The sequence below is a fragment of the Impatiens glandulifera genome, chromosome 6, assembly GCF_907164915.1.
Source record: "Impatiens glandulifera chromosome 6, dImpGla2.1, whole genome shotgun sequence".
Taxonomy (NCBI): Eukaryota; Viridiplantae; Streptophyta; class Magnoliopsida; order Ericales; family Balsaminaceae; genus Impatiens; species Impatiens glandulifera.
In genome coordinates this window covers 14,972,451-14,996,254 of record NC_061867.1, presented here as the reverse complement: position 1 = coordinate 14,996,254, position 23,804 = coordinate 14,972,451, and the positions used below count along the sequence as shown (strand labels likewise).

The window sequence follows — 23,804 nt, the reverse complement described above, 5'->3', positions numbered from 1 at the left end:
ATAAAATGGTGAAAAAAAAAGGAAACATCATCCTACTAAAAAAAACTTCAAAAAAAACAACAAGAAATGACTTTTAAATTTGTTTCTGTGATATTTATTTTAAAATGAAACAACTCTTTGTTTAAAAATAATTAATCATATTAATCAATAATAATAATAACATAAACAAGATAAAGAATCATCTAAATCCAAGCATCCAACCCTATATAATCTGATCATATTATAATAGGAATGTAGTTGAGATTAAGAAAAAATATATATATATGAACAAAGAACACCAACAAAGATTTGAAATTAACATATGAAGACAACCAAAACAAATTATATAATATATAGTTAAGAAGACTCCCCTAGCAAACCAAGTTTCCATCATTCATGATGAGTGGCTAAACAGTTTTTACCGACAAAAAAAATGTTCATATCATACATAGATTCAGCACTAATAATATTTAAAAAGAAGACTTAAAGTTGCAAACAAAATGAAAGAAACAAAAAATAGCCCATTGTGTCCAAAAACAATTAAATAATATAGCTCAACATGAAGAAAACAAAGATATCAGTGCAACCTAGTTAACTCTTCTACTCTCTTCATAAGCTCTTCAACCGAAACAGACATCGCCTTTGAAATCTCATCCATTCGAGCCCGACTAAGATCAAGGAACGACTCGATCAAATCCCCATCCAAGAAACTCTTAGCATCAGCCGTTTTCTTTTCATTATAGAAAGACCTCCATTGTTCATGGCTAAGTCCTCCCACACCCTTTATTACTTTCCTCAGATTCAACTGGAGCTTCTCTAAGAAAATATACTGATCATGTGGTAGAGATGCTATAACCCCAATAACTCCATTGACTGTACCAAAAATCACTGTAGGAATCTGACCCACATCAGAATCAGGCAGCCTCATCACAAGAGAACCGTGACGAAAACGATTAACGAATTCACCCAAATGATATTCTCCTACTACTTCAAGACGACTCCTTTCTTCGTCTGTTGCACCTTCACTGTTCTTCCTTACTGTGAAAAGGTTGAAATTGTTTTCTGCTCCAAGGTAAACGTCGTCGTCGAGGATCTCAACCGCAGACATCCAATTCGCGTTGTAATCACGTGCCCGTTCCTCAATGGCACCTTCCTCATTCTGAAAAGACACCAAAATCATAATCTCAAAAATCTACATTTGTTCTGTTTGTGGAAAATAATAATGATCTAAAAATATTATAATTTGGATCGTGATCCAAGAGAAAATCTTATATACCAAAAAAGAGTCACTTTCAATCTTAATACTGAAGAGAGATCAACTATTTAGTGTCTTCCTACAAACACTGGTGGTTTTTTAAAGATTTTTAAGTTGTCTCGTGATAATTTGTTACAAACTGTGTCATAACTTGAAATGAATTGTCTTTTATTAGTTTTTCCCATCTTTTTTGCGATCTTCGCAAGAAAATGGATCAATGTAATGGGTTCACTTAAAAAGAAAATAAAAAATTCAATGAGGTAATTAATGACTGACAAAATATTAACTTCCAAATAGGCTCATCTCGCATGAAATTCTGTGTATGCAAGAAGAGATGCAAAGAAGTTGCAATTGGGTTATAGATGTTTCATTCACCTTGTACATTAGAAGAGAGATCGATTTCATCAGATCGCCAACAACGATGAAATCCCCACGTGTTTGCACGTAAAGTGCGAGTATATGGCCATGATGTCCGCATTCTGGTATTAGCTCATGAGTGGTGCCAACATCACGTGTCGTCCATTTGAATAACTGGATCTTCTGATTGATCGCAGTAAGAAGCTTTCCGTTAAAGGAATTGAGAGAGTAGACAGCACCTTTTGTTTCCTTCTCCGCAACTAGTTGCAACTTTTGATCTTCGACCATGAAAACCAGTATTCGGCCCTATACAAGAATAGTAGATCCAAAGTAAGTTCATTTTACAATTATATCTCCACTAGGCTGAAGAACTTGCCTTATGTTCAAAAGGAACTTGGAGGGGAAGAGAAAAGTTTCAACTCTCAGAGAACAAATTTAAACTTAGGGCCTGTTAGAAGGTTATTAACATCCAATCAACCTATCTGTTTTTCCATTAAATAACTCAAATCATTGATCTTATGTTTTTAATATCAAATACTAGGGTATATATTAGTCATTTGATCCAAATAACCAACGTTCATGTCAAACAAGGGCCCTTAAGATCAAAATAAAGGTAAGCATGCATTGAATATCACTTGGCACAATTCTTGTATATCCTTGAAATCATTGACTAAACACAAATATACCCTTACTTTTTTTAATATCAAATACTAAGGGTATTTTGGCCATTGACCGAAATAACCTACCTTCTCATCAAACAAGAGCTCCTAAGATCAAAATATTTGGCAAGCATGCACTGAATATCTATCCCATGTATGTAGTTAATAGCTTAATTAGTAGTTTAGTTAATCGGTTAGAATAATACTAATGATGAATAAGAAGATAGTAGTTCAATTTGTTTCATTCCGTTTTATTGGAAAGTCTCTCGATTCCCATCCCCTACTTTCACAATTATTGTTATCTTGTTCTTAAATCTTAATCGCTCAGAACCATAACAATATCACTCAGCACAATAATTATAATCATCCACTAAAATACCAATGTACCCTTCTTTTTTAATATCAAATACTTGGGTAATTTTGGAACCCACTTTCACATCAAACAAGCGACCTTAAAGATCAAATTTAGCAAGCATGCACTGAATGTCACTTAACACGATTATATATCATCTCTGTGGAGCCAATAATGTGAACATATTTTTGAAGTAAATTACCTTGGTTGGCTCATTCTCCTCAGGCATAACATACGCAGTACCTATACAGTAGTACACATTGGGATCATCGGAGAAGGAACAACTGATAATGGAACATCCATACTCATATTGGTCCAAAGGGTAAGTTGATATGAATTCAAAGGTTTGATCATCAAGCAAACGGATAAAATGCATTTCAGTTTCTTCTGAATTTGACTGGTTATACTTTAAACTGCATATGGCAAATGTTCTAGTATGTTCTTGATGGCATATACGGCGGGCATGTTCCCCTAGCGGGATGGTACGTATATGAAGTTTCTGGATATCGTCAATGGTTCCAATGGTTAGTTCCCCTTCTCTTGCAATTGCAAGGCTGAAAATATAAAAGTCCATGAAACTATTAATAAATTCTTAGCCAGAAAAAGATAAATCTAACAATTACCGTAGAGCATAATATGAAAAGAGAAATAATAAAATAACCTATCGGGAAAAGCAGCAGAGTTAAAGGGACACATGTGGCTGACTTCCTTCAGATTTACATTGCTATAGAGTAATTTCTTATTGCTACTGTAGATGACCGTGGGTCTATCTGATGCTGCAAACACGTGGGTGGTATTTTTTGATGAGAAAGTGCGAAGTGTTATAGGCTGTGTCCCCAGAGACACTTTTTTCCTATCGGTTAACTCTCCAGTGCTCATATTCAACAGGAAGTTCAAAAGATGACCATCTCCTAAGGCACAAAGCAAGTATGATACCTGAAATATAACATTTTATATAAGATCAGAAACAGATCTAGTGTTGATCCCCATTTGGAAAGACAAATTGTTTTGTTTCTGGATCTGTTTTCAGATACAAAAAGTAATAATCTGAATCCATTTCCAGATACATACTCGGGATTGAATCTGTCAACATTTTCAAGCAAGATCCTTCCTCAGGGATTAAGTATGTGTGATGTATTAGATACCAATAAACAGCAGTCTTTTCAAATGTCAGAAATTTAAAACTGAACGTACCCCTTCAAATGAACATAAAAGAACAGAACGTGGAATTATCTCTCCTCCCAAGTTCTCTTTTGTAAGGAGATTCAGATCAGGAAGAGAAAATATCCTGACAGTTATGTCAGTCCACATTCCAACGACCGCTAGCTGACTGTGGTTCACATCTTCACCAATGGGATTTAGATCCAGGCATGATACATCATATTCCAGTTGTGCATGTTTTGTTTCTATCAGCAGTCCATCACCAATTTCGAAATAAACAAGGTGACCACCACCAGTAGCCAATAAAATCTGTCACCAAAACAATTTGAATAGAAAGATTAAGTATGTTCATATCTTTTGGTTAAGATAAAACACGCAGCTACAATTAAGAGATCATATGCAAATATCACATCCTCTTTAGAATATTTCACATACAATCATATCAAAAACTTGAAAATAGGCCAAAACATCAATATTTTGTTTTTGCACCTAGTAAATTTCATAAAAAATGACATAAAACAGAGAATTAGGGATTGTTTGCTGTGGGGTTACTACAAAATAATTCGTGTTTTTTAGAAAAATATTGTTTGGCGTAAAAAGTGTTTATTTGGGTAAAATTACTAACATAAACTTAGTATTCAATATTTTAAAATGTTGTAAAGAATAAAGTAAGGTCATTTTGGTATCTTAGTTGATTTGAAAGATTTGATGGAAGAAGTGATTGATGAAGGGATATTGGTTTATTTAGATTAAATCCAAAAAACGAAAGATTTAAATAAGAAAAACGACATCAAACAAGACCTAAAATTTTAAACAATGTGTTATCACAGAATAAGTTGTGTAAAATAGACAAATATCAACAAATCTAAAGTCAAAACATGACTCCCGGACTAGTATCCAGCATTTATAATAAAAGAATAACACCCACCCTAGTGTGCAGGAATTATGTCAAATGCGCATTAAAACTACTAGAGGTTTGATGGGAAACTTTGAATCAAACACTACAACAACAAATTCTCGGCTAGTGGCTATTAAATAGAATCAGCTCAGCAGATTTCTATTCAATAAAGCGTAATTCACATGTCAACTGCACCAAACTTAGTAGTCAGAAATCTCTTCATGATAATTCTGTATAAAACTCTCCTCATTTTTTTAAGTCAAAGTTTGTACAAAATTTCTTTATGCCACTCTTTTATTTTCAACTGTCGCGGTCTGCCTTAATGATCCTTCCAAGCATGGAAGTTCCCTCTAGGTACATTTATCATCTTTCAATAACATTTTTCAAAGTCTCCCCATTAAGGCTATCCTCACAGGAATGATAGTAATTAATTGTAATCAATGACATCTAGATGACTTGAAAAACAGATATCAAACTAATGTGTTGGCTTCTACCGAACTGAGACTTAACAACATCAAATAGTACAATTATATGAAAAGGAAACCAGACAGAAAACCGTGAAACTATTGACACAATGATGAATTGAAAACCGTGACCAGACAGATAGGAAGCATAGTATACTTGACATGGACCAACCAAAACTGGCATATAGAATAAAATTAAATTGAGAATACACATGGAAAATAAATAAACAGTGTTGTAGATTAGCATCAAGTGAGATGAACCTGGGTAGCATTAGCAGTTGCAACATTTATAGAATACCCTGATGGGGCATGCCATTCATGACGCAGCTCTCTGGAGATAGAACTGACCAGCCTAACTGAGCTTGACGTAACCTGAAAGCATGCTTCATTTGTGAGTAAAACATCCCAATAAATTCGCATGACATGAAATAATGCCATTCATCCCCAATACATGCATCCAAACTCATAAGATATTAATACTACACATTCTCCTTATCTAAGAAAATATTCATTCAAACAAGCTCCATAATATGTCACTAGAAAGCTATTTATGAAAGAAGTTCTGATTGTAGATTTGTCTTACTCAAGCATAATGATACATAAAACATTATTGTAGATTTGTCTAATAAAATATATAAAATTTCAAAAATGGTTGGGCTTCTTCATGTTAGCATGTCACTGAAGTCATGAATGTATATATATATTATCTCCAGTACCATGATACTTACTCATGATTTGACTAAAGAACAGATTCACAAGTATTTCTGCATGCTATCGTTCTCATAGAAATGCATCTGATCAATGTGTGAGGTCCTCAAGTAAAGACTAAGGACTTTAATTTAAACATAGATTCATAACGAAGTTGGGCCACTAGTGATTGCAAAATGTCATGAAATAAAAGAATATTCAGTTGCGATCATAGTGCATTTATATCATACTTAAGTTCATTTTATCTTGTAATAAGAAAATGGCAAAACATTATAAGGAAAACAGACCTGCACAAGTTGATTGTGGACAGCATCATGGCAAACCAAAGTCTGGACGTCAGAGCAGAAACCATCTATCTCAGTTTCTTCCAACTCATCCTCAAGATTCATTGCCAAAATCCTTGTTTCACTAATGAAACTGACAACTAAGAATGTATCAAAGGGATCATCAGAAGATGCTCTAAGCGACCACATTCCTTTGATTCCTTGAAGTTCTACAGATGCCTGCAAAAATGTGCTTAACATATGAAAATCCAAGTACAAATCACTGAGAAAAGGATAACCAATTAAATACACTTCCTGAATTTAAAAGGAAAAGAACCTGCTCATTGATCCCAATTCCGTTCCGAACTATGCGAAGAGATCCGTCTTTGTAGGCTCCAGAGCAGGTAACTACCTGACCTTGACCTTGTCTCTCCAAGTCAACAACACAAAAGTCCACAATGGGACCCAGATTGACATATTTTTCTAAAACTTCCACATAGGAACCTTTTGAATCAGGATGGAGATTCAGTTTTATGAGCTGCATGACAACAGTTAGAAGTAGTGAGAACTACTGGACAACAATTCATATGAAGACACAAGAACAGAATGATGAAACGGCCCAATGAATCCTTGCTCTGCCACTGACAACAATGCGCTACCAACACATCCCTAGTTCTAAGCACAAATATCCTTAGGCTCCATTTTCTTACATGTACATAGCTTGTATTTTGAAATCCATGAGAGAGATCAATGAGCCTATTTGTTATCAAATTTTATCATACAAATAATGATTCAGAAAAAATCTATAATTGTTATGTTTGCCAAAATTTACAAAGATAAAGAGAATAATGTAAATTATGATCAGAAATCAATCTTATACATACAAAAGAATACTAAAAGTTGGATCATGATAAAAAGATAATCTTATACCAAACGGAAAAAGAAATCACTATCAATTTGAACTTTGATGATTTTCTAATTGGATACTTTGATGATTTTCTAATTGGATTGTGACAAATACCAGCTTCCAAATAGGCTCAATAAAAAGCTAAGGTGTATGCTCAACAATAGATATTGTTTGCAAAATAGACAACCTTTAAGACATTAGAATCAATTGGAACTGAAATGGTTGTGTGCTAAAAATATATCTAAAAGAAGTTGACACCTGTGAATCTCCATAGCTTGAGCCAACATATACGACTGCATTATCCAGATAAGATATTGTTGACGAAACAGATGTTTCCCCCAATAGCTCAATTTTGAGTCCTGTAACTCTACAGAGAAAAGAGAAAACCTTAAGACAAAATAGAAACTCAGCTTTAACATCTTCTGGAAGTTAATGAAAGAACGTTTACTCACTTGTCTTTCTCGTGGATTATAACAAGAAGATGAAGGAGACCAGCATAATCACCAAGTAAGTACCTAGAACCATCAGCATCAACCCTACCGTAGGCTCTAGTAATTGACTGCATATGTGAACACAGAACATGAACAAAACTAACAAAATAAATAATCCCAGATCTAGATAAGTTTGCACAGATAGATAGGTGGCTTACTGGTTTAATCGGGATAGCTTTGAATGAAGAAGCACTGCAGTACACAATTGTTTCTTCCCCAATAATGAGAACTCCACACAAAGGTGGGGGCACTGGAATAAGCAGATCAGCCCCGTTGTCAAGATTGTTTTGAGACCATGGCCCCTCGATGAAATCTTTTTCCTTTAAAGCAACTTCATATGTTTTGACATGACGGGCATCTTTATTATCCTGCCAAGGTGCTTTTAAAACACAATTAGGATATCCTGATGCAGAACTGAATAGCTTAAAAGAAAATAGAGGAATCATCACATGTTTTTCTTACAGTAAATCCAGCACACAAATGCAAGTAATTGAATAAACTCAAAAATATAGTTAGACAGTTGGATGAATCACTGTAGACAAGGTTAATTCACGCATAAAATCCAGAAAAGTAACCAACTAAAGACAGAATGCAAATGATTCATATGCAACATTATATGACTTTTTTTTAAGTGAGACTTTTTCTTTTTCGTTAGTCCCAGGCACAGAGGAGACTGCATATCTCCAAGGGCAACATTATAGAACATTAAGTACAAAGAAACTAGATATACTCAAGAATTTTACATTATAATGCCTATACTTATGCAATATAGTTCTAAAAGAAAGCAAAGATGTAAAAAGGGAAAAAATGAACCTGGTAAAGCACAACTATTGTAGGCCGGGAGCAACCATACAGAAACTTGATATCCAAAACCTGAAGCTCCTCAAGCCTGAATAATATCAATAAGAACTTAATTCTGAGCAACTGAAAATATCCATGACGGCAAGAAAAATATCCAGCAAAACAATTTGCCGCCATTACATAAAATGAATCTATCGGTGTATCCTGCCGCAGTAAAGAGGAACAAATGCAGTTGTTTATATAAGATATCCTAGAACGTGGTTAGAACAAAAGTTAAAGAAATCAAAACTGACAAACTAATATAAGGTTCCAACAACCAAGCTATTGGTTGGACCCTAATTGGAACCATCAACACAAGGACAATGCTTTAGATTATCTCTTTTAGGAACAACACAATAAGTGCCTTTGTGGCATGCCCACATTAGGCCCTGAATTGAGGAACTCTAATTTTAACGCAGAACCCAAGGTCTTCTAGCACGTGTAGGAACTATATATATATATATATATATATATATATATATATATATATATATATATATATATATATATATATATATATCTTAAACCAAGTGCACCAACTCAACACAACACAACCCAACCTACAGCACTATTCAAAAAGATGGTCATAATACTTGTTACCCCGCATTTATAGACCACACATTTTATGATCAAACCAAATGTAGGTCGGTATGCTAATGATGTCCTCTAGATGGAATGATAAGTGGTTGGGTGGAGAGTTGTCAGATTTTTAGTTCTACCACACGGGATTGAATTATGTACCTTAGGCAAAAAAATCCAACATTCAGGTACTATTCAATAATAAAAACACCCAATACATACTTAGTCTATGCCATAATAAATAATAGTGGGAGAAGCATTGCTACTATTAATGAGAAAAGATAAGAAAATATTTATACATTCACAGAATAGAGAGATGATAATGCAATTCAGTCAGCAACAAAGAAAATAAGTTCAATGTTAAAAATATGAGGAAAAGATATAATACCTAATGTTGAATGCTTCTTTAAGCTGCCCTTTGTTATCAAATGGAATAACCTAATTTAGAAATAAAAAATAAAAATGAGTTTTGAGAACTATCATCTAGCTCATAAGCATATGAGATATAGTTTTAAATAGGACAACCCTGAAAGGAGTAACAAATCAAATAAGAGGGTTAAAACAAGTTTTGCATACAATATGATACCTTAAATAGACCATCATATAAATGAAGACCAATCAATCTGCAGTCGGGATCAATGATACCAATCTGGAAAAAACAAAAATATATGACCTTCACTGATTTTACAAGAACTAATACAAGGACACCACCAATCAACATCAGTGTATTTAACAACACTTCCCATGTCAAATAACATCAGTACCTGGCCATTATCTGTTGGGCGACCAATTCGATCTGACACATCTCCCATAGCTCTGCGAAGAGAGAAAATATCAGCTAAGAAAGCCAAAAGGAATGGGAAAAATTTACCCTAAACACAACGTAATCCAACAATTTTGTCCATGTCCCAATCTTCTGTAGCTGGCTCGTATTCTTTCTAAATCTTCTATATCATATTCACCTCATGCATCATTTTTTTCTCAATATAGGTCTTAAATGATGGGAACACAACAATCAGTTTGGCCATCATTATTTTTCTCAATATAGGTCTTAAATGATGGGAAACCAATAATCAGTTTGGCCCTCATTTTCTTCAGTTTCAATAACACTCTGCATTTGATTGCCTATTACTCTAATATATATCATTCATCTTGATATTAGTTCCTTTACCCAGCTCACAAAAGGTGCACCATTTCTGAGAAAAACTTCACTAGGTTTATCCCGGCTACCCAACTGCAATTTCTCTTACAGTGGGTTCCATTGAATCCAGTACATAATATGTAGTTTAAATTGAAGCTTATTCTACACAACAGTTATGAGACACCATTTATTCTTGTGAGCGACAAGATGCAACCTACAAACCTGTCTATACCAGATTTGAATAGCATGTGAACTTCTCCAATGAATAACCCTAATGGTTACTCAGCAAAATCTCACAGAAGTTAAATTCAGAAGATCCCAAAACAAATGATTTCACATTCTCCATCCATTCACCAATATTATAAGAAAAAAAATGAAACATATACAGTTTTCTCATGCAATGCACTAGTTTCCATACTGTAGAAGACAAATATAATCTCTTCAAAATCTAAAACTGTTGGGTTTCAAACCTCGTAATAACCTCTGAGGCCTCAGGATCCCACTGAAGTACACAGAATTTATATCTTTCTGTTGCAATGAATAGAAGATCCTGAGCTTCACCCTGAGAAAGCAATCAAATCAAATGTGTTTTCTATTTTCAAGTCTATAAAACCGTAAAAGAATATAGGTTTAATTTACCAAATGAAACTTACACGAGGGCGGAAAAGTTCCAGTGTCGCAATTCTCCCATATATTGGCACGTCCAACAAGGGCTGCAATAGGATAAATTTGATAAACATGCAGGACATGTAGTTGTAACAGATAAATAAATCAAGTAATGAGAACCTTTCCTGCTCATTGGTTTATTTAGGACATTAACAGAGACGTGACTTGTTGTCACTAATAGTAGACTAGAAGCAACTAAGGTTATAACCACAATCAGTCATCAAGTTCTTTACATTATGTAAGACATATTATGGATTTTCAGAGGGAGAAATCATCTTCAGAGAATCCATTATGTAAGAAAGATTATCTTTCAACTTTATTTAGTTGTATTTCAATAAATATCCATGTGAACATCTTCAATACAAGTCAATGATTGATACATAATTTCACCGTACTATGTAGTAGTTCATAATTCCAATTCATAGTAGGGTGAAGTTGCTGTATGTATCAAGGGTAAAACATCAACTGACAAGACAAATAAACAATAACAGAAAGAATAAACATTCAAGTGTCATTCAAAATGCTGGAAGATCTATGTGAAAATGCTTCAGACTTTCAAATAAATAATACCAGGTTAGCAAACTAAAATTTAATCATGGTAGAAGAACAAGCATATAAACATAGAAGTCTTCACCACAGTTGAAACCAAAGATAAAAAGGACTCAAAAGTGTGATACCTGCAAACCCTGAGGAGTAAGCAAATGAATCTCTATCCGGGTGCATTTCCTGAAAAAAACATAAGACTGACTTTAGACTTTTGCAATACAAAGAAAAGGCAAGAACCCATGTAAGGTGCTATATCAACATCATTAATAAGGGTACATTTCCTGAAAATAAATAGAACTCCTACTATATCGCATTGGGTATTCAAAAGAACAGAAAACACATCAATCACATGACTTCAAATAGTTTCAAGCTGGTTCATTTCCTAAGTAAAACGATGTACAAAGTAGAAGAACAAGACAATATACGATTAAGAAAGAGAGAGAGATGGATAGATTACGCGATGATGAGATTAAGTTCTTGAGAACCGGTAAAATAGCCGACGCATGAATGAGTGACGTTAGTGGGTTTGTGAGCCGTAACTGCGTAGTTCCATACACTCATTTTCGGAACTCAGATGGGAACCCTAAACCTTATAGCGCCTTCTTCTTTCCCTCTATTCCTCGGTCAGTCAGTATTCGTAAAACCTCACTGGCTATATGTAATAGAGAAGGGTATGCATAAAGATTCGACCTTTTTCTGGGTATCAGAACTCAGCAGCCGGAAGAACCTCTCACTCTTCAATGGAACTGCTGCCTCTGCAAATAAACACAACCCACCGCGTTTACAGCTATATCAATCACACTACACGTAATAATGTTAAATCGTCTAAATTAAGCTCATAAAATAAGTGTTTTTATTTTTATTTTTTATTTTAGGAAACTAATATATTTATTTCAATTTAAATTTAAAGTGTTATTAATTTTTTAATATTAAATGGGTCGAATGTTCAAATTGAGGCTCTTTATTAGAGCAAATTGGAATTTTGACATCTTGTTTTGAATTTTACAATTTGGGACTCTTTAATTATGGCCAGTAATTTTGGACCCGACATAAAAACACGACCCGAACCGAAAAAAAAAATTAAGTTAGATCATGTATTTTTTTTGTTCGGGTGAAAATCAAGTCGACCGGTTTAACCTGATTAATAAACAGGTCAAAATCTGTTCGACCTAAAATGACCCAAAGTAAACCGATAACCCGATTATAAGTTTTTTTGTTAAGTTTATTGTTATTATTTTCTATTCACTCACTCATTTTCTTTTGTAATTTTTTTTATAAATGTATTTATGATTTAACTTCATTTTTATTTTGTGTTGATGTCATTTTAATTTGAAACAGAGATGTGTAAATTAATTACATCGGGTTTATCGGGTTTTGTTCGAGTTAAGTTAGGTAAATCGAGTCAAACGGATCAGGTTCGGGTTAATCACAAATAAACAAATCAGGTTCAAGTTAAAGATTTTGATAGGTTAGGTTCAAGTTATTATCGTTCAACTTATTAACTTGTCAATCCGAACCCGCAAACTTGAAATTGACTCAAATTGCCACCTCTATCTTTAATGTTAAAGTTATAAAAAAAATGAAATTTTGTTTATCGATTTCAATCGTCGTTAACTTATTATTTACGTGACATTTATAAAAAAAAATTAAAAAAAGTTAACTCAAAAGAAGTGCGTTGTATACACCTTCTCTAAATAAACAAAATCAAAATTTTGATTAAAAAAATAATAAACAACAACAATAAAAGACTATAACTAGCATTACAAACTACATTGTTATTTGAATAAGTAAATTATAGCACCAAACCAATTGATGATTTGTTTTAATGGCAATAATAAAAGCATCCATAATCATTGACAAAATTGGTTATCCATATTCAATTGATGATTTAATGTTATCAAATATATGATGAAATACATTAAAATAAAGAGAACTTAAAGCTAGAGAACAGGTTACAATGGCCTATTTGAAAAAACTTACATATATCTGTATTCATATGAGAAACCATCAAAAAAGATATCTGAATCAGTTTCCAACTAAATTCAGTTGTCAAATGCGATCTCAACTCTATCGAGGTGTTTCCAAATGAATCTCGAAAGATCATTTTACTTATAATCTTCTTTTTGTTCGTGCTGCAGGAGACCTGAAACTAGTCTTTCTCTTCTTCTGATTCTCCAATTGAACATTCTCTTTTAGTTTCTCCAGTGCTGCAAATTCAATATGAAAAGTACTATTATTGTTATGTTTGAACAAGATTATATATAACTCATTTGATCTTCAATGGCAACACTAATTACCTGAAGCGTATGTGCTACGAAGTGATTCAATTGAATCTGATGGAACTGTATAAGGCGTACTTGAGCTATCAGCTTTCTCCAACATCTTCTTGAACCGTCTAACCTAAAAAAAGAAGTAGATGTCCATTTTTAGGAAGAAAAACTCATTTCCTCTTACCTCGTAGTAGGTCTAGTTAGAAGCTCTCTACTATTAATATCAAATGAAAAATATTTCTATTTTGAAGAACCCATCAAATCGTTTTTAAGCTAAGAAACCAGTGAAAAATAAACACTCAGAGACATTTCATCAAGATCATCTGAAAAAATCTATAGTTGTTATGTTTGTAAGAAATAACAATGATTTACAATATAACATGAATCCAAAAATTAAACTATCATCATAATCACGAAGAAAGAAAAGATCACTTTCAATAAGTTGAGGCGATTTTCCAGTAGGGTCGCGATTGTGACAAATTACCAGTTTTGAAATAGGCAAAATGTAAAACGGGTGAACAGCATACCTCTCCTTTATGCAATAATGTAAAGCAACATCCATCTTGTCCAGCCCTCGCAGACCTACCAGCACGATGAACATATGTCTTTATGTAAGGTGGCATATCATAATTAATTACGTTTTTAATCCCTTCCACGTCCATTCCACGAGTCATTGCATCCGATGAGACTAGTACTTGTATTTCCCCCTCACGAAAGGCTTTCAACGTCTTACTATAATTAAAAAAAATGTTCACAATTCATTAGGGGACCATCACTGAAAACAAATTATCATGAAATAATGCTATTTGGGACTGTAATTTGATTTGCCAATTAAGAAACATCTAATATTGTTTTTTAGTTTACTTAATGTATATAAACCAACTGATTCGGTAGATGAGTCAACTGAATTGTGTCCAAAACAAAACAAATGTTAGGCTATTAATTTAATTACAGTTATTTCATCTTTTTACCTTCTCAGTGATTGACGCTGAAGACCTGTATATTCTTTGATCGTGATTTGCAGATCTTCGAAATTGTTCAATAATGTACACAGTCTGTGCGTTGACTCCACAGATGATGTGAAAACAATACTCTTCTCCCCTTTCAAAGTCTGTAGAAGGGCTACCAAGTAAAGAGGTTTAAGACTTGGTTCACAAATCTGCAAAGGAAAAAAAACAGTTAAATGAAGGAGGAGGGCTATTGAACCTTTGTCCTATGACTTAGGTTGTGTTTGATAACACACTTATCTCTTGTCTAAATAATTAAGTGATAATTAAGTTCATTTGATAATTGGTAGTACTTAAAATCATTTAATTATCTAGATCCAGCTCAAACTAAGCTATAAATTTTGGTAAGCTAGGAATGACTTAACACGGTAATGTGTAAAGAACAACTTTAAACCATGCAACTTAATCAAATTGCGTTACTTTAAGAGAAAACTACATTAGTTCCACATTTTCTCAAATCGAGTTACATACCAAGTTTATATATTTTCATTTTGTTTATTCAACATTTATTTTTCAAATACTTAACTCATTCGACACTTAAATTCAGTATTCATCATTCAACACTCAATTTTCAGTTTTATCAAACGCACCCTTGGTAATCAAGTCTTTGACCACTAGTCCAAGTGCACTATGCTCATTTCTAGAAACAATGTGGAATACACAAAATAGAAAGTTTAAATTTAAGAGATCTGAGTAATGAAACTACAACTTTTTCATACCAAGTTCAAGGATCTTAGTTGTTCAGGTAACTGATAACGTCTCTCTCCAGTTGTCAAGAATAAAGGATGGTGCAAATCTAGCTGAGAAAGCTTGCCTGGGTCTTGTGTTAGTGTTGCTGATAAGACCATCTTCACAAATCGAGGATACACTCTACCTTTAAATCCCCTTTCAATACCACTGCAATAGTAATGTTGACATTTTATAAACATAATAATAAACTATGGAAACAACTGTTTAGATGCTTTTGACTATAAACCATATTTTCCTACACGACATAAATTACATGATTCAGGCAACAATGCAGGACTCACCATCTCCTTATGGTCCGAAGAGAATCAAACGCCGATGGAAGAAAAGGTTTGGGACTAGGAAATAGAGCTTCAGTATTGGCACGTGTCAATTGAATAACAGTGGGCAACCATGATTGATACGATTCCCTCAATAATCGATCTGTTTCATCAACCACCTGAAAAAACAAGCCAAAATCAATAAGAATGTATTCGATAAACTGAAAATTAAGTGTTAATGAAAAGTGTTAATGTGCTCCCTCAATACTGAACTTTAAGTGCCAAAATTGTTACAAGGAATCGATAAGTACTTAAAACTATTTTACTCTTACAATAATGTTATTTAATTAATTTACCGGGATTTAAATGATTTGTTGCATGCTCTTACTATATTACCAAGTTAAGTTATTCTTAGCTTATTTAATTAAAGCATGTTTTTAACTTAATTTTCTAGCTTAAATTGTCTAAATAATTAAGTGATTTTAAGTAATTTATGATTTGAACTTAATTCAAATAAAGACTTCCTTAGGTTGATCTCAATTGGGTTCCATGATAGGACACTTCCAACCTTTTGATTCATTCTCTGGGGCATACAGTTGATTGATTACAAAACGCTATTCTTTAACCATAGTTTAACAAATCTGTTGATCAATAATGCATAATGATTCAAACTAGCACATGAGCAATCCAAGGATAACACTAATCCAATATTCACGCGCCAAAGAAAGAAGAACATCTTATCTAGGTGATCAGCAGCTTCTACTCCCAATATATTAAATAATGACAAATAACAAAAAAGAAACTCGAAAACTACTTCAAATTAAATTATTCAATCCATGGGAGGAGTGGAAATAGAATACTTACAAGATAGGAAAGATGCTCCAGAGTAAAACCTTTTGTGGAGTTGATATGATCAATCAGCCTTCCTGGTGTTGCCACTAAAATATCGACTGAGCTCTCTAGACCAATGGGAAAGATTTCAGGGTCATAACAGATGCCAGCCTCAAATTTTGGTTTCTTAATGAGCTCTGAAATTTCATGAGCAATTGATGATTGACCCACAGCCAGACCTACTGATAGTCCTACTGCCGGTGCAATAGCAGCAAAAACTTCTTTAACCTGATATGTGATAAAAAAAAAAAGGAACATGCATGATCTTTAAATGAACTAAGTGTATTCCATCCATACCCATTTGGAAAACACTTTCTGGATTTCTGGATCCGAATCTAGATTTATGAATCAGTGTGAAACGAAGTTCTTTTTCCATACGTAAGTCTCATCTTGATCCACATCAAGATGAGATACCTAAAAAGTGTTTCCAAATAAATTTATTGTTTCTCATCTAGATTTGGATTCAAATCCACAGGTCTAGAAAGTGCTTCCAAATGGGCTGTTCACTATAATTTTCAATAAGGATTATTAACATGATCATCACATTAACAAGGACATGTTTAAATTATAAATGTTGTATATGTTCGTGTTCTTCATGATTCTAGATAAATGATTCCAACCCAAACCCAAACCCAAACACAACAAGGTCAAGCAATAAAAGAAACTATTCTAGATCACCTGCAAAGCTAAGTCACGAGTTGGCAACACTACTAAAGCACGAAGACATCTAACAGAACGAGTTGACAATGCTTGCACAATTGGCAAAGCATATGCAAGAGTTTTCCCACTTCCTGTTGGTGAATTTATACAAAGATCTCTTTCGAAACCACCAGGTCCAATTGTCTCATGCCAAACTGCAACTTGTACAGGAAACAGTGAAGTAATTCCAGTATTCTGTAAAGCCACCGTTAACCTATACCCAATTATTCAATAAATAAATATGACATGAATGAAAACATGTAGATGAAAATACCCAGGTGAGAAAATGGAAAAGAGTGATATACCTTGGGTCAAGAGAAGGTATGTATTTGAGAGGACATTTATTTGAAAGATTGACGTCAATGGGATCTCTCATCCATGATAGAACAGGTATTCTCTTCTTCTTTCTCTCTGGTTCATTCTCCATCGTTTCTTCCTCTTTACTCTTTTAGGGTTTCTGGGGTGGCAACCTTCAGAGCTCAGGCTGCAGAACTGTTCGAGTGGCCGCCTGTCTTTTGAGGATGACGACTGGTTTGGGCGGATTTTTTTATTATTTTTTTTAAGTTGCAGAAAAATAAAATAAAAAGTTCAGTTAGGTTTATAAGTTATTTTTTTTCTTTATTTTTTTGGCTAATAATTTTACAAGTTAGTTTAGGATTCTTTTTTTTAAAAAAAAAATAGTAAGCCAAAAGTCTAAACGTCTAATCTCAAATGTTTTTACAGTAAATTGTTTTATTAATTTGAATTAATATTTGTAACAAAAAAATAAATTTATTCTTTTATTTTACGGTACAAATATTACATTATTTCTTAATTTCTTAAAAAATTTTAATTTAATACATTATTTTTTTATCTAATTTAAAAAAAAAATAAAGACAAAACCTTATATTTATTTACTATCATTTTATCATAATTTTTTCGTGGTTATTTTTTAGTGAAATTTGAATGGCTTATCATTGGAACTCTTTTGAGTTGCTTATTATGTGTCAACATTTGAGGGGCTTTATATTTCAAAAGTTTTATAATTGTTGTTTTTCCTGGATAGGATATTTCAAAAGTCTTATATTTATCTTCAAACATTATTAACAAAATAAATAAGCATTATATTACTTATTTATTAATCAAAATAAATAAGCATTTAGCGAAACGTTAAGCACTTAGCGAAATGCACTTAACGAAACGCTAAGCACTTAGCAAAACTTCCCTGAAATAGAACCGAGATTATCTGGAAATATCATCAACGACATAAATATGAACCAGAAATATGAACCAATATGATATGAACGAACCAAATAACAAATATGAAACAATATGAACCAAATAAGAACAGAAGAGTTTGAGAATATCATGGAAACAGGAACATAAATCGAATTAGGTTTGAAATGAACATCTTTTTCGACACCTTAGAATCATCCTTCACCCGACCTGCATGCAAAATAGGTTTAGGGTTAGGTTTTAAGAAATGAAGATCGTGTAAATCGATTTAGGTTTAGGGTTTGAAAGAAATGAAGATCGTGCAAATCGATTTAGGTTAGACCGTCGCCTCGCCGCCCCGCCGCCCCGCCGGCTTTGCCTCCGTCGCCGCCGTGAAAGAGAAAACAATAGAAGAGAGAAAAAGAAAATGAAAAAAATGAAAAAAATTAGAGTATTTATGCTAAACTTAATTCACTTAGCGAATCGCTAAGCCCCTTAGCGTTTCGCTACAAATGTAATTTCGTCAAAAAAAATATAAAAACCACGAACGCAATTAAATTTATAATTTACCATCAGGTCAAATAACCTGGTCTTTGAGGTCATTTTCTCAAATTTTCCATTTTTTTAAGTTGTAAAAAAATTTAGTTCAGTTAAGTACTTAAGTTTACAAGTTATTTTTTCATTATTTTTTTTTTTGACTAATAATTTTATAAGTTAATCTATGATCTATCTATGTCTCTTTTCTCTTAAAATTTAATAAGTCAGGAAACTTATCTCAAATATTTATAGGGAAATTCAATTTAAAGTTTTATCAACGAGAATTAAACTAATATTAGTAGGTAGGGGAGTACATCCTGTAAATATATTTGTTTTCGTATAAATGTAACATTATCCTCTAATTTTTTGAAATTTTAATTTAATACACTATTATTATTTTTTTTTTATGTAATTTAAAGAAAAATGACAAATTTTCATTTATTAATTCTCATTTTGTTCATAATTTTCTCGTTATTTTTTAAATACATCAAATACATCACAAATATTTTTCAAGTTAACTTGGATGTCTGAATCAGTCCCGAAATATTTGTTAATGATATTGATTATTCAAATAACTTAAACCGAATCAGAAAAACTTATAAAACCTAAAAAATTTGTTATATTAAATAATATTTTTGTCACAGTGAATTTTTAAATAGGTAAAAAAGACCACAAAGTTTTTTTTTATAGTCCACCAAAATGAACTAACAATTTAATAAAATAAAATTTTGCAACTTAATCAAAAAATATAAAATATTTTTTATTTTGGAAATTGGGATTATATTACTTTATAATTAATTAATTAATGTATTTGTTTTTCTTGTGGAATAAAATTGAATGTTTAATTTTAATCAACATGTTAGATATCTTGGAATACAATATTATATACTAATAAGTATATAATTTATGTGATAGAGTTATATCATTGATCATACTATAGTACTTAAAAAATAGCATAAACCATGAAAATAAAAAAACAAGACATTAACTTTAGGGTGTGATTGGTATGTGAGTTTAGGGATGTTGGTGTAATTCCGCATCGTAAATTTCATTACCTAAAACTCCTTATTCACCCATTCCTCGGGTATGTGAGTTTAGGGAACGTTAATTTCATTACCCAAAACTCATTATTCACCCATTCCTCGGGTATGTGAGTTTAGGGATCTTGGTGTAATTCCGCAGCTTTAATTTCATTACCCAAAACTCATTATTCACATATTCTCACCAAATCTAGTGAATGAAAAAAGATTCCAGAGTGTCTGTTTCTCTCCCGAATTTCCACAAAAATTTGCCTTAATCTTTCATTTTCATCCCTACAATTGCAAACCCAAGAACCTTTTTCGAACCTTCTAAAGAAAGATTGGACCACCAAAGCTGGCCGAAGACAGTTTGGAGCAAAAATATACGCTTTAAATTTGAAACTTCACCAAAAATGGTTCATGGTTGTGGTCTAAAGGGACCTTCAATGCCGAATGCTATACCACCCAAAGTGCATCTTTATTAGCAATCCAAAGCCATGACACCTTTAATTTTCATAGTATGAATCGAACCTAAAACCGGGTTTTAAGTAAGACCCTTGCCAGAACTACCTACTAGTGGGTTAAACATCAACCCATCTTGTTTGGTACCATAAAAGAAAAGCTTAAGAGTGACACAAGATAAGGATTTCTAGTCAATAAAAACATACCAACCATTACTTAATTAAAATAATATTCACATACACAAAGATGATGATTGTTAATCAAAAAAAAGGAAAGGATTCTTCTAATCTCTAAGGGCTCTAAAAGGCCCTTCCCAATACCAACATCATCCATCTAATAATAAAGCAAAAGCCATTGCATTTACAGTATCTATATCCTCAGCACTAAACAAAAACAAACCCTAGAACCAGACACTTGCACAATCTCATAATCTCATAATTATCTTTAGCTTCCATATCTCCATCAGATCATCCTCTTCCTAATACAAGATTAATAACAACTTTCAACAAATTAACTATAACATATCATCATCATCATCATTTATTAAAGATTTACCTGGCATTTCCACTCAGAAGGAATTCATCTCCAGACAGTAAGTTCTTCTCTTCACCAGCATCCTTGCTGCAGTTCCATACGGTTCCTCAAATGCAGACGATACCCACGACACATCCGACACTTCCTTCTTCACTGCTGCTGATTGTTGTTGCTCACTCGGCCTAATCGCAACTAAAGTCGCCCCTTTCAAAACAGTCCCATCAGGTAACTCCATTTGTGGTGCATACCAAAGCCTCATATTCAAAGCAGGGACAAGAGTTCTCTTTGAAGCAGATGAAGCAGACAATGGCTTCACCCTTAACTCTTCTAGTTGATCTTTGTTCATACATAGAATACCTTGCCCATCAGTATCAGCAAGAACAACACTATCTAGAGTCTTGTGCTCCGCGATTATAGGTTGTAGTAAGTAATGCCTAGCCGAAGCAGCGATCAGCGAGCTAATCGTCCATACTACACGTAATTTCAGACCTCCGTTAGTGTAGAAAGACTCCGGTATGTTTCCATTATCATCTCCCACGTCATTTCCATTCGTGCAAAACTCATCTCCATCGCTTATCAGCAGCGGTTTAACTGGATTAGGTTGTATAACCGAAGATGCTCCAAGTATCAAACAGTTATCAAGCGTTGATCCAAAATCAGCTCTCCATTTTAGCAATACTCCTTCATCTATACCTAATTCGCCACTAGGAAGTTCGATTCTAAGGAATCGAATCTCATTAAAATTCTTCAAAACCTGAGTAGGCGAATGATGCGTTACGCAACCTTGATCAAGATCTTCATCATTTCCAGACACGCCATCACCAACAGCAAGCGAAGAAGAAGAGGAAGAAGATGAACCAGAGTTCAATCTCTTCGGTCCCAATAGTTGACCTAATGCTTGAAACGGCTTCACAATTCCACCGAATACAAGTCGGAAAAGGCTAGAGAAAGCACCACGAGACTTATCAACAGATCCAACTACAGCAGAAGCATCATCGTCAGAGATAACACAGTCGACACGAACAATGACGTTTTCCACCTGAGGTACCAATGTTTGAAATCGACGCGAGACGATACAGCATCGACCTAGGACTTTAACATCACTAATCTTATTGAAAATAAGTAGAAGAAGAGAATCAGGTAATCTATCGAAATGATCGATTCCTGACGGATAACCGCATGATTCTGGATAAACTCTTGTAGACAGATCAGAACACATGATGATTGCGAACAAGGATCTGTAGTTTCAGATCGAGTTATATATAGATCTGAAGATAATTAAGGAGAAATTGAAAGATCTGAATAGAAATTGAAGGGAAGAAGATGAGATTGATTGATTACCTTGAGAGTTTCTGGTGAGAGGCGATTGAGAGGAGGATGATGAAGAGAAACGGTGGGTAGATATGGATCCACGATTGGTTTACCTTAGAGAGGAGAATCCATGAATAGCAGATGTAGACAAAAGGGAGCCCATTGAGGATGAGAAGGGTTAGAGAGAGAGAGAGAGTGCGCGCGCATTTATTGTCATCTATAACAAAGACTTCCAAAAATTATGGTTGGGCCCCTTCTTGCTATTATTATTTTGCGGCGATTTTTTTCCATTATTTCAGGCTTAATATATTTGAATATAAAATGTTATTGCTAGTCAATTTAAAAATTATTCAATTTTATTTAGGAAACTAGAATAAGAGGGATTATAAAAGCCTGGTTTAAATAAAGAAATTGAAATAAAAATGAGATTAATTACGTTGGTATATTTTCATTCGATTGATGCTTAGATTTATTAGAGAAAAAATATTAATATTATTTTATAATTGAAATTAAATTAATATTTTTATTATTATATTTTATTTAATTAAAAATATAAAATATTATTATTTTTATATTATAATTGTTTAAAATATATAAAATAGTGAAGTGGGTCATAATTTAATAAAATATAAATATCTAATATTTCATTATATTAATTATATATATATATATTTTAAAATATTTATAAAAAAAATAATTGAATGGATTATTTTTTTTATGAATAATGATTTGGGGGCTGAGGGTGGAGCTCAGATCATAAAGCGAATCTACGTGGCATTGCCACGCTGGATTTTTTTAATTAAAAAAAAAAATTAAATAGCTTTAATCTGTGACTCTTCGCCTGCCATTCTCTCTCATTACTCTCTCTTCTCGCTCCTTCCTGTGTAAACCCTAGTCGAACCGTCAGTCTAACCATTGATTCTCTCTCATTACTATCTTTTCTTGCTCCCTCCTGTGTAAACTCTAGTCGAGCCGTGAGGTATTTTCTGTCTCGTCGTGGAAGCGCTCAACCATTTCTATCAATCTCTTCTTGTCGCCACTTGTTATCCGTCTCGCTGTGGAAGCCCCTCGCCTCCTCTTATATTCTCGCCGTACGTATTCTCCAATATCCAATCGCTTCTTGCTATTTATTCTCTAAGATCAATGGATTCTACTACCGATATCAACATCCCATTTACCGTCCCCCCTAATTCCGACATTGTAACGACTCCGAATGCACGAAAGAGGAAGACCATCCCGAAGACACGAAAGAGGAAGACCAACGATGTTGACAACCAAGATTTTAGAAGGTAAGTTATATTTTGCGTGTTATATTTCGTAATAACTAGTTATATTGAGCGTAAAATATAGTTATATGAAGGGTACTAAGTAGTTATATGAAGCGTAATTAGTACTTATATGAAGCGTTATAAGTGGTTGTATGAAGTATAATATGTAGTTATATGTAGCATAATAGGTAGATATATGGATCGTAATAAATAGTTATATGCAGCGTTCACCTTTGTCATTTTTTCAGTTCGAAATTGTCAAAAAAAAAGAAGATTGCCGAAAACAACGAATCCAAACATCCGCACTTCTCCTCAGGGCCTATGTAAACTCGTGAATGG

General features: G+C 33.4%; 3 protein-coding genes across 3 annotated transcripts; all 3 read right to left on the bottom strand.

Annotated features, from left to right (window-relative positions):
* Positions 1 to 316: 316 nt before the first annotated feature.
* LOC124942870 (DNA damage-binding protein 1) lies at positions 317 to 12,034 on the bottom strand. The gene is made up of 19 exons (XM_047483440.1): positions 11,724 to 12,034; positions 11,398 to 11,446; positions 10,708 to 10,767; positions 10,525 to 10,616; positions 9,678 to 9,729; positions 9,500 to 9,562; positions 9,302 to 9,351; positions 8,308 to 8,383; positions 7,653 to 7,862; positions 7,456 to 7,562; positions 7,262 to 7,370; positions 6,434 to 6,634; positions 6,121 to 6,336; positions 5,387 to 5,497; positions 3,797 to 4,072; positions 3,264 to 3,538; positions 2,805 to 3,156; positions 1,610 to 1,897; positions 317 to 1,138 (listed from the first exon to the last, which is right to left on the bottom strand). Exons 1-19 carry the CDS (start codon positions 11,825 to 11,827, stop codon positions 557 to 559), a joined length of 3,273 nt encoding a protein of 1,090 aa, XP_047339396.1. The 5' UTR covers positions 11,828 to 12,034; the 3' UTR covers positions 317 to 556.
* Positions 12,035 to 13,185: 1,151 nt separating this feature from the next.
* Positions 13,186 to 17,638, bottom strand: LOC124941479 (DEAD-box ATP-dependent RNA helicase 1). The gene is made up of 9 exons (XM_047481815.1): positions 17,446 to 17,638; positions 17,120 to 17,354; positions 16,415 to 16,669; positions 15,575 to 15,729; positions 15,263 to 15,440; positions 14,508 to 14,695; positions 14,064 to 14,268; positions 13,564 to 13,666; positions 13,186 to 13,473 (listed from the first exon to the last, which is right to left on the bottom strand). Exons 1-9 carry the CDS (start codon positions 17,565 to 17,567, stop codon positions 13,376 to 13,378), a joined length of 1,539 nt encoding a protein of 512 aa, XP_047337771.1. The 5' UTR covers positions 17,568 to 17,638; the 3' UTR covers positions 13,186 to 13,375.
* A 2,898-nt stretch (positions 17,639 to 20,536) lies between these two features.
* LOC124941807 (F-box protein At5g46170-like) lies at positions 20,537 to 22,378 on the bottom strand. The gene is made up of 3 exons (XM_047482159.1): positions 22,228 to 22,378; positions 20,908 to 22,124; positions 20,537 to 20,830 (listed from the first exon to the last, which is right to left on the bottom strand). Exon 2 carries the CDS (start codon positions 22,103 to 22,105, stop codon positions 20,921 to 20,923), a length of 1,185 nt encoding a protein of 394 aa, XP_047338115.1. The 5' UTR covers positions 22,106 to 22,124; positions 22,228 to 22,378; the 3' UTR covers positions 20,537 to 20,830; positions 20,908 to 20,920.
* Positions 22,379 to 23,804: the final 1,426 nt, after the last annotated feature.

Excerpts from the sequence above, each read along its gene's own strand:
- LOC124942870 (XM_047483440.1), bottom strand. The coding sequence starts at position 11,827 with ATGAGTGTATGGAACTACGCAGTTACGGCTCACAAACCCACTAACGTC. Across the intron at positions 10,768-11,397 it reads TTACTCCTCAGGGTTTGCAG|CCCTTGTTGGACGTGCCAAT; the intron begins GTATCACACTTT and ends ATCCTATTGCAG. Across the intron at positions 3,539-3,796 it reads TTTTATGTTCATTTGAAGGG|GTATCATACTTGCTTTGTGC; the intron begins GTACGTTCAGTT and ends GTTATATTTCAG.
- LOC124941479 (XM_047481815.1), bottom strand. The coding sequence starts at position 17,567 with ATGGAGAATGAACCAGAGAGAAAGAAGAAGAGAATACCTGTTCTATCA. Across the intron at positions 15,730-16,414 it reads TGGAGCATCTTTCCTATCTT|GTGGTTGATGAAACAGATCG; the intron begins GTAAGTATTCTA and ends TTGTTTTTTCAG. Across the intron at positions 15,441-15,574 it reads CTTCGGACCATAAGGAGATG|TGGTATTGAAAGGGGATTTA; the intron begins GTGAGTCCTGCA and ends TTACTATTGCAG.
- LOC124941807 (XM_047482159.1), bottom strand. The coding sequence starts at position 22,105 with ATGTGTTCTGATCTGTCTACAAGAGTTTATCCAGAATCATGCGGTTAT.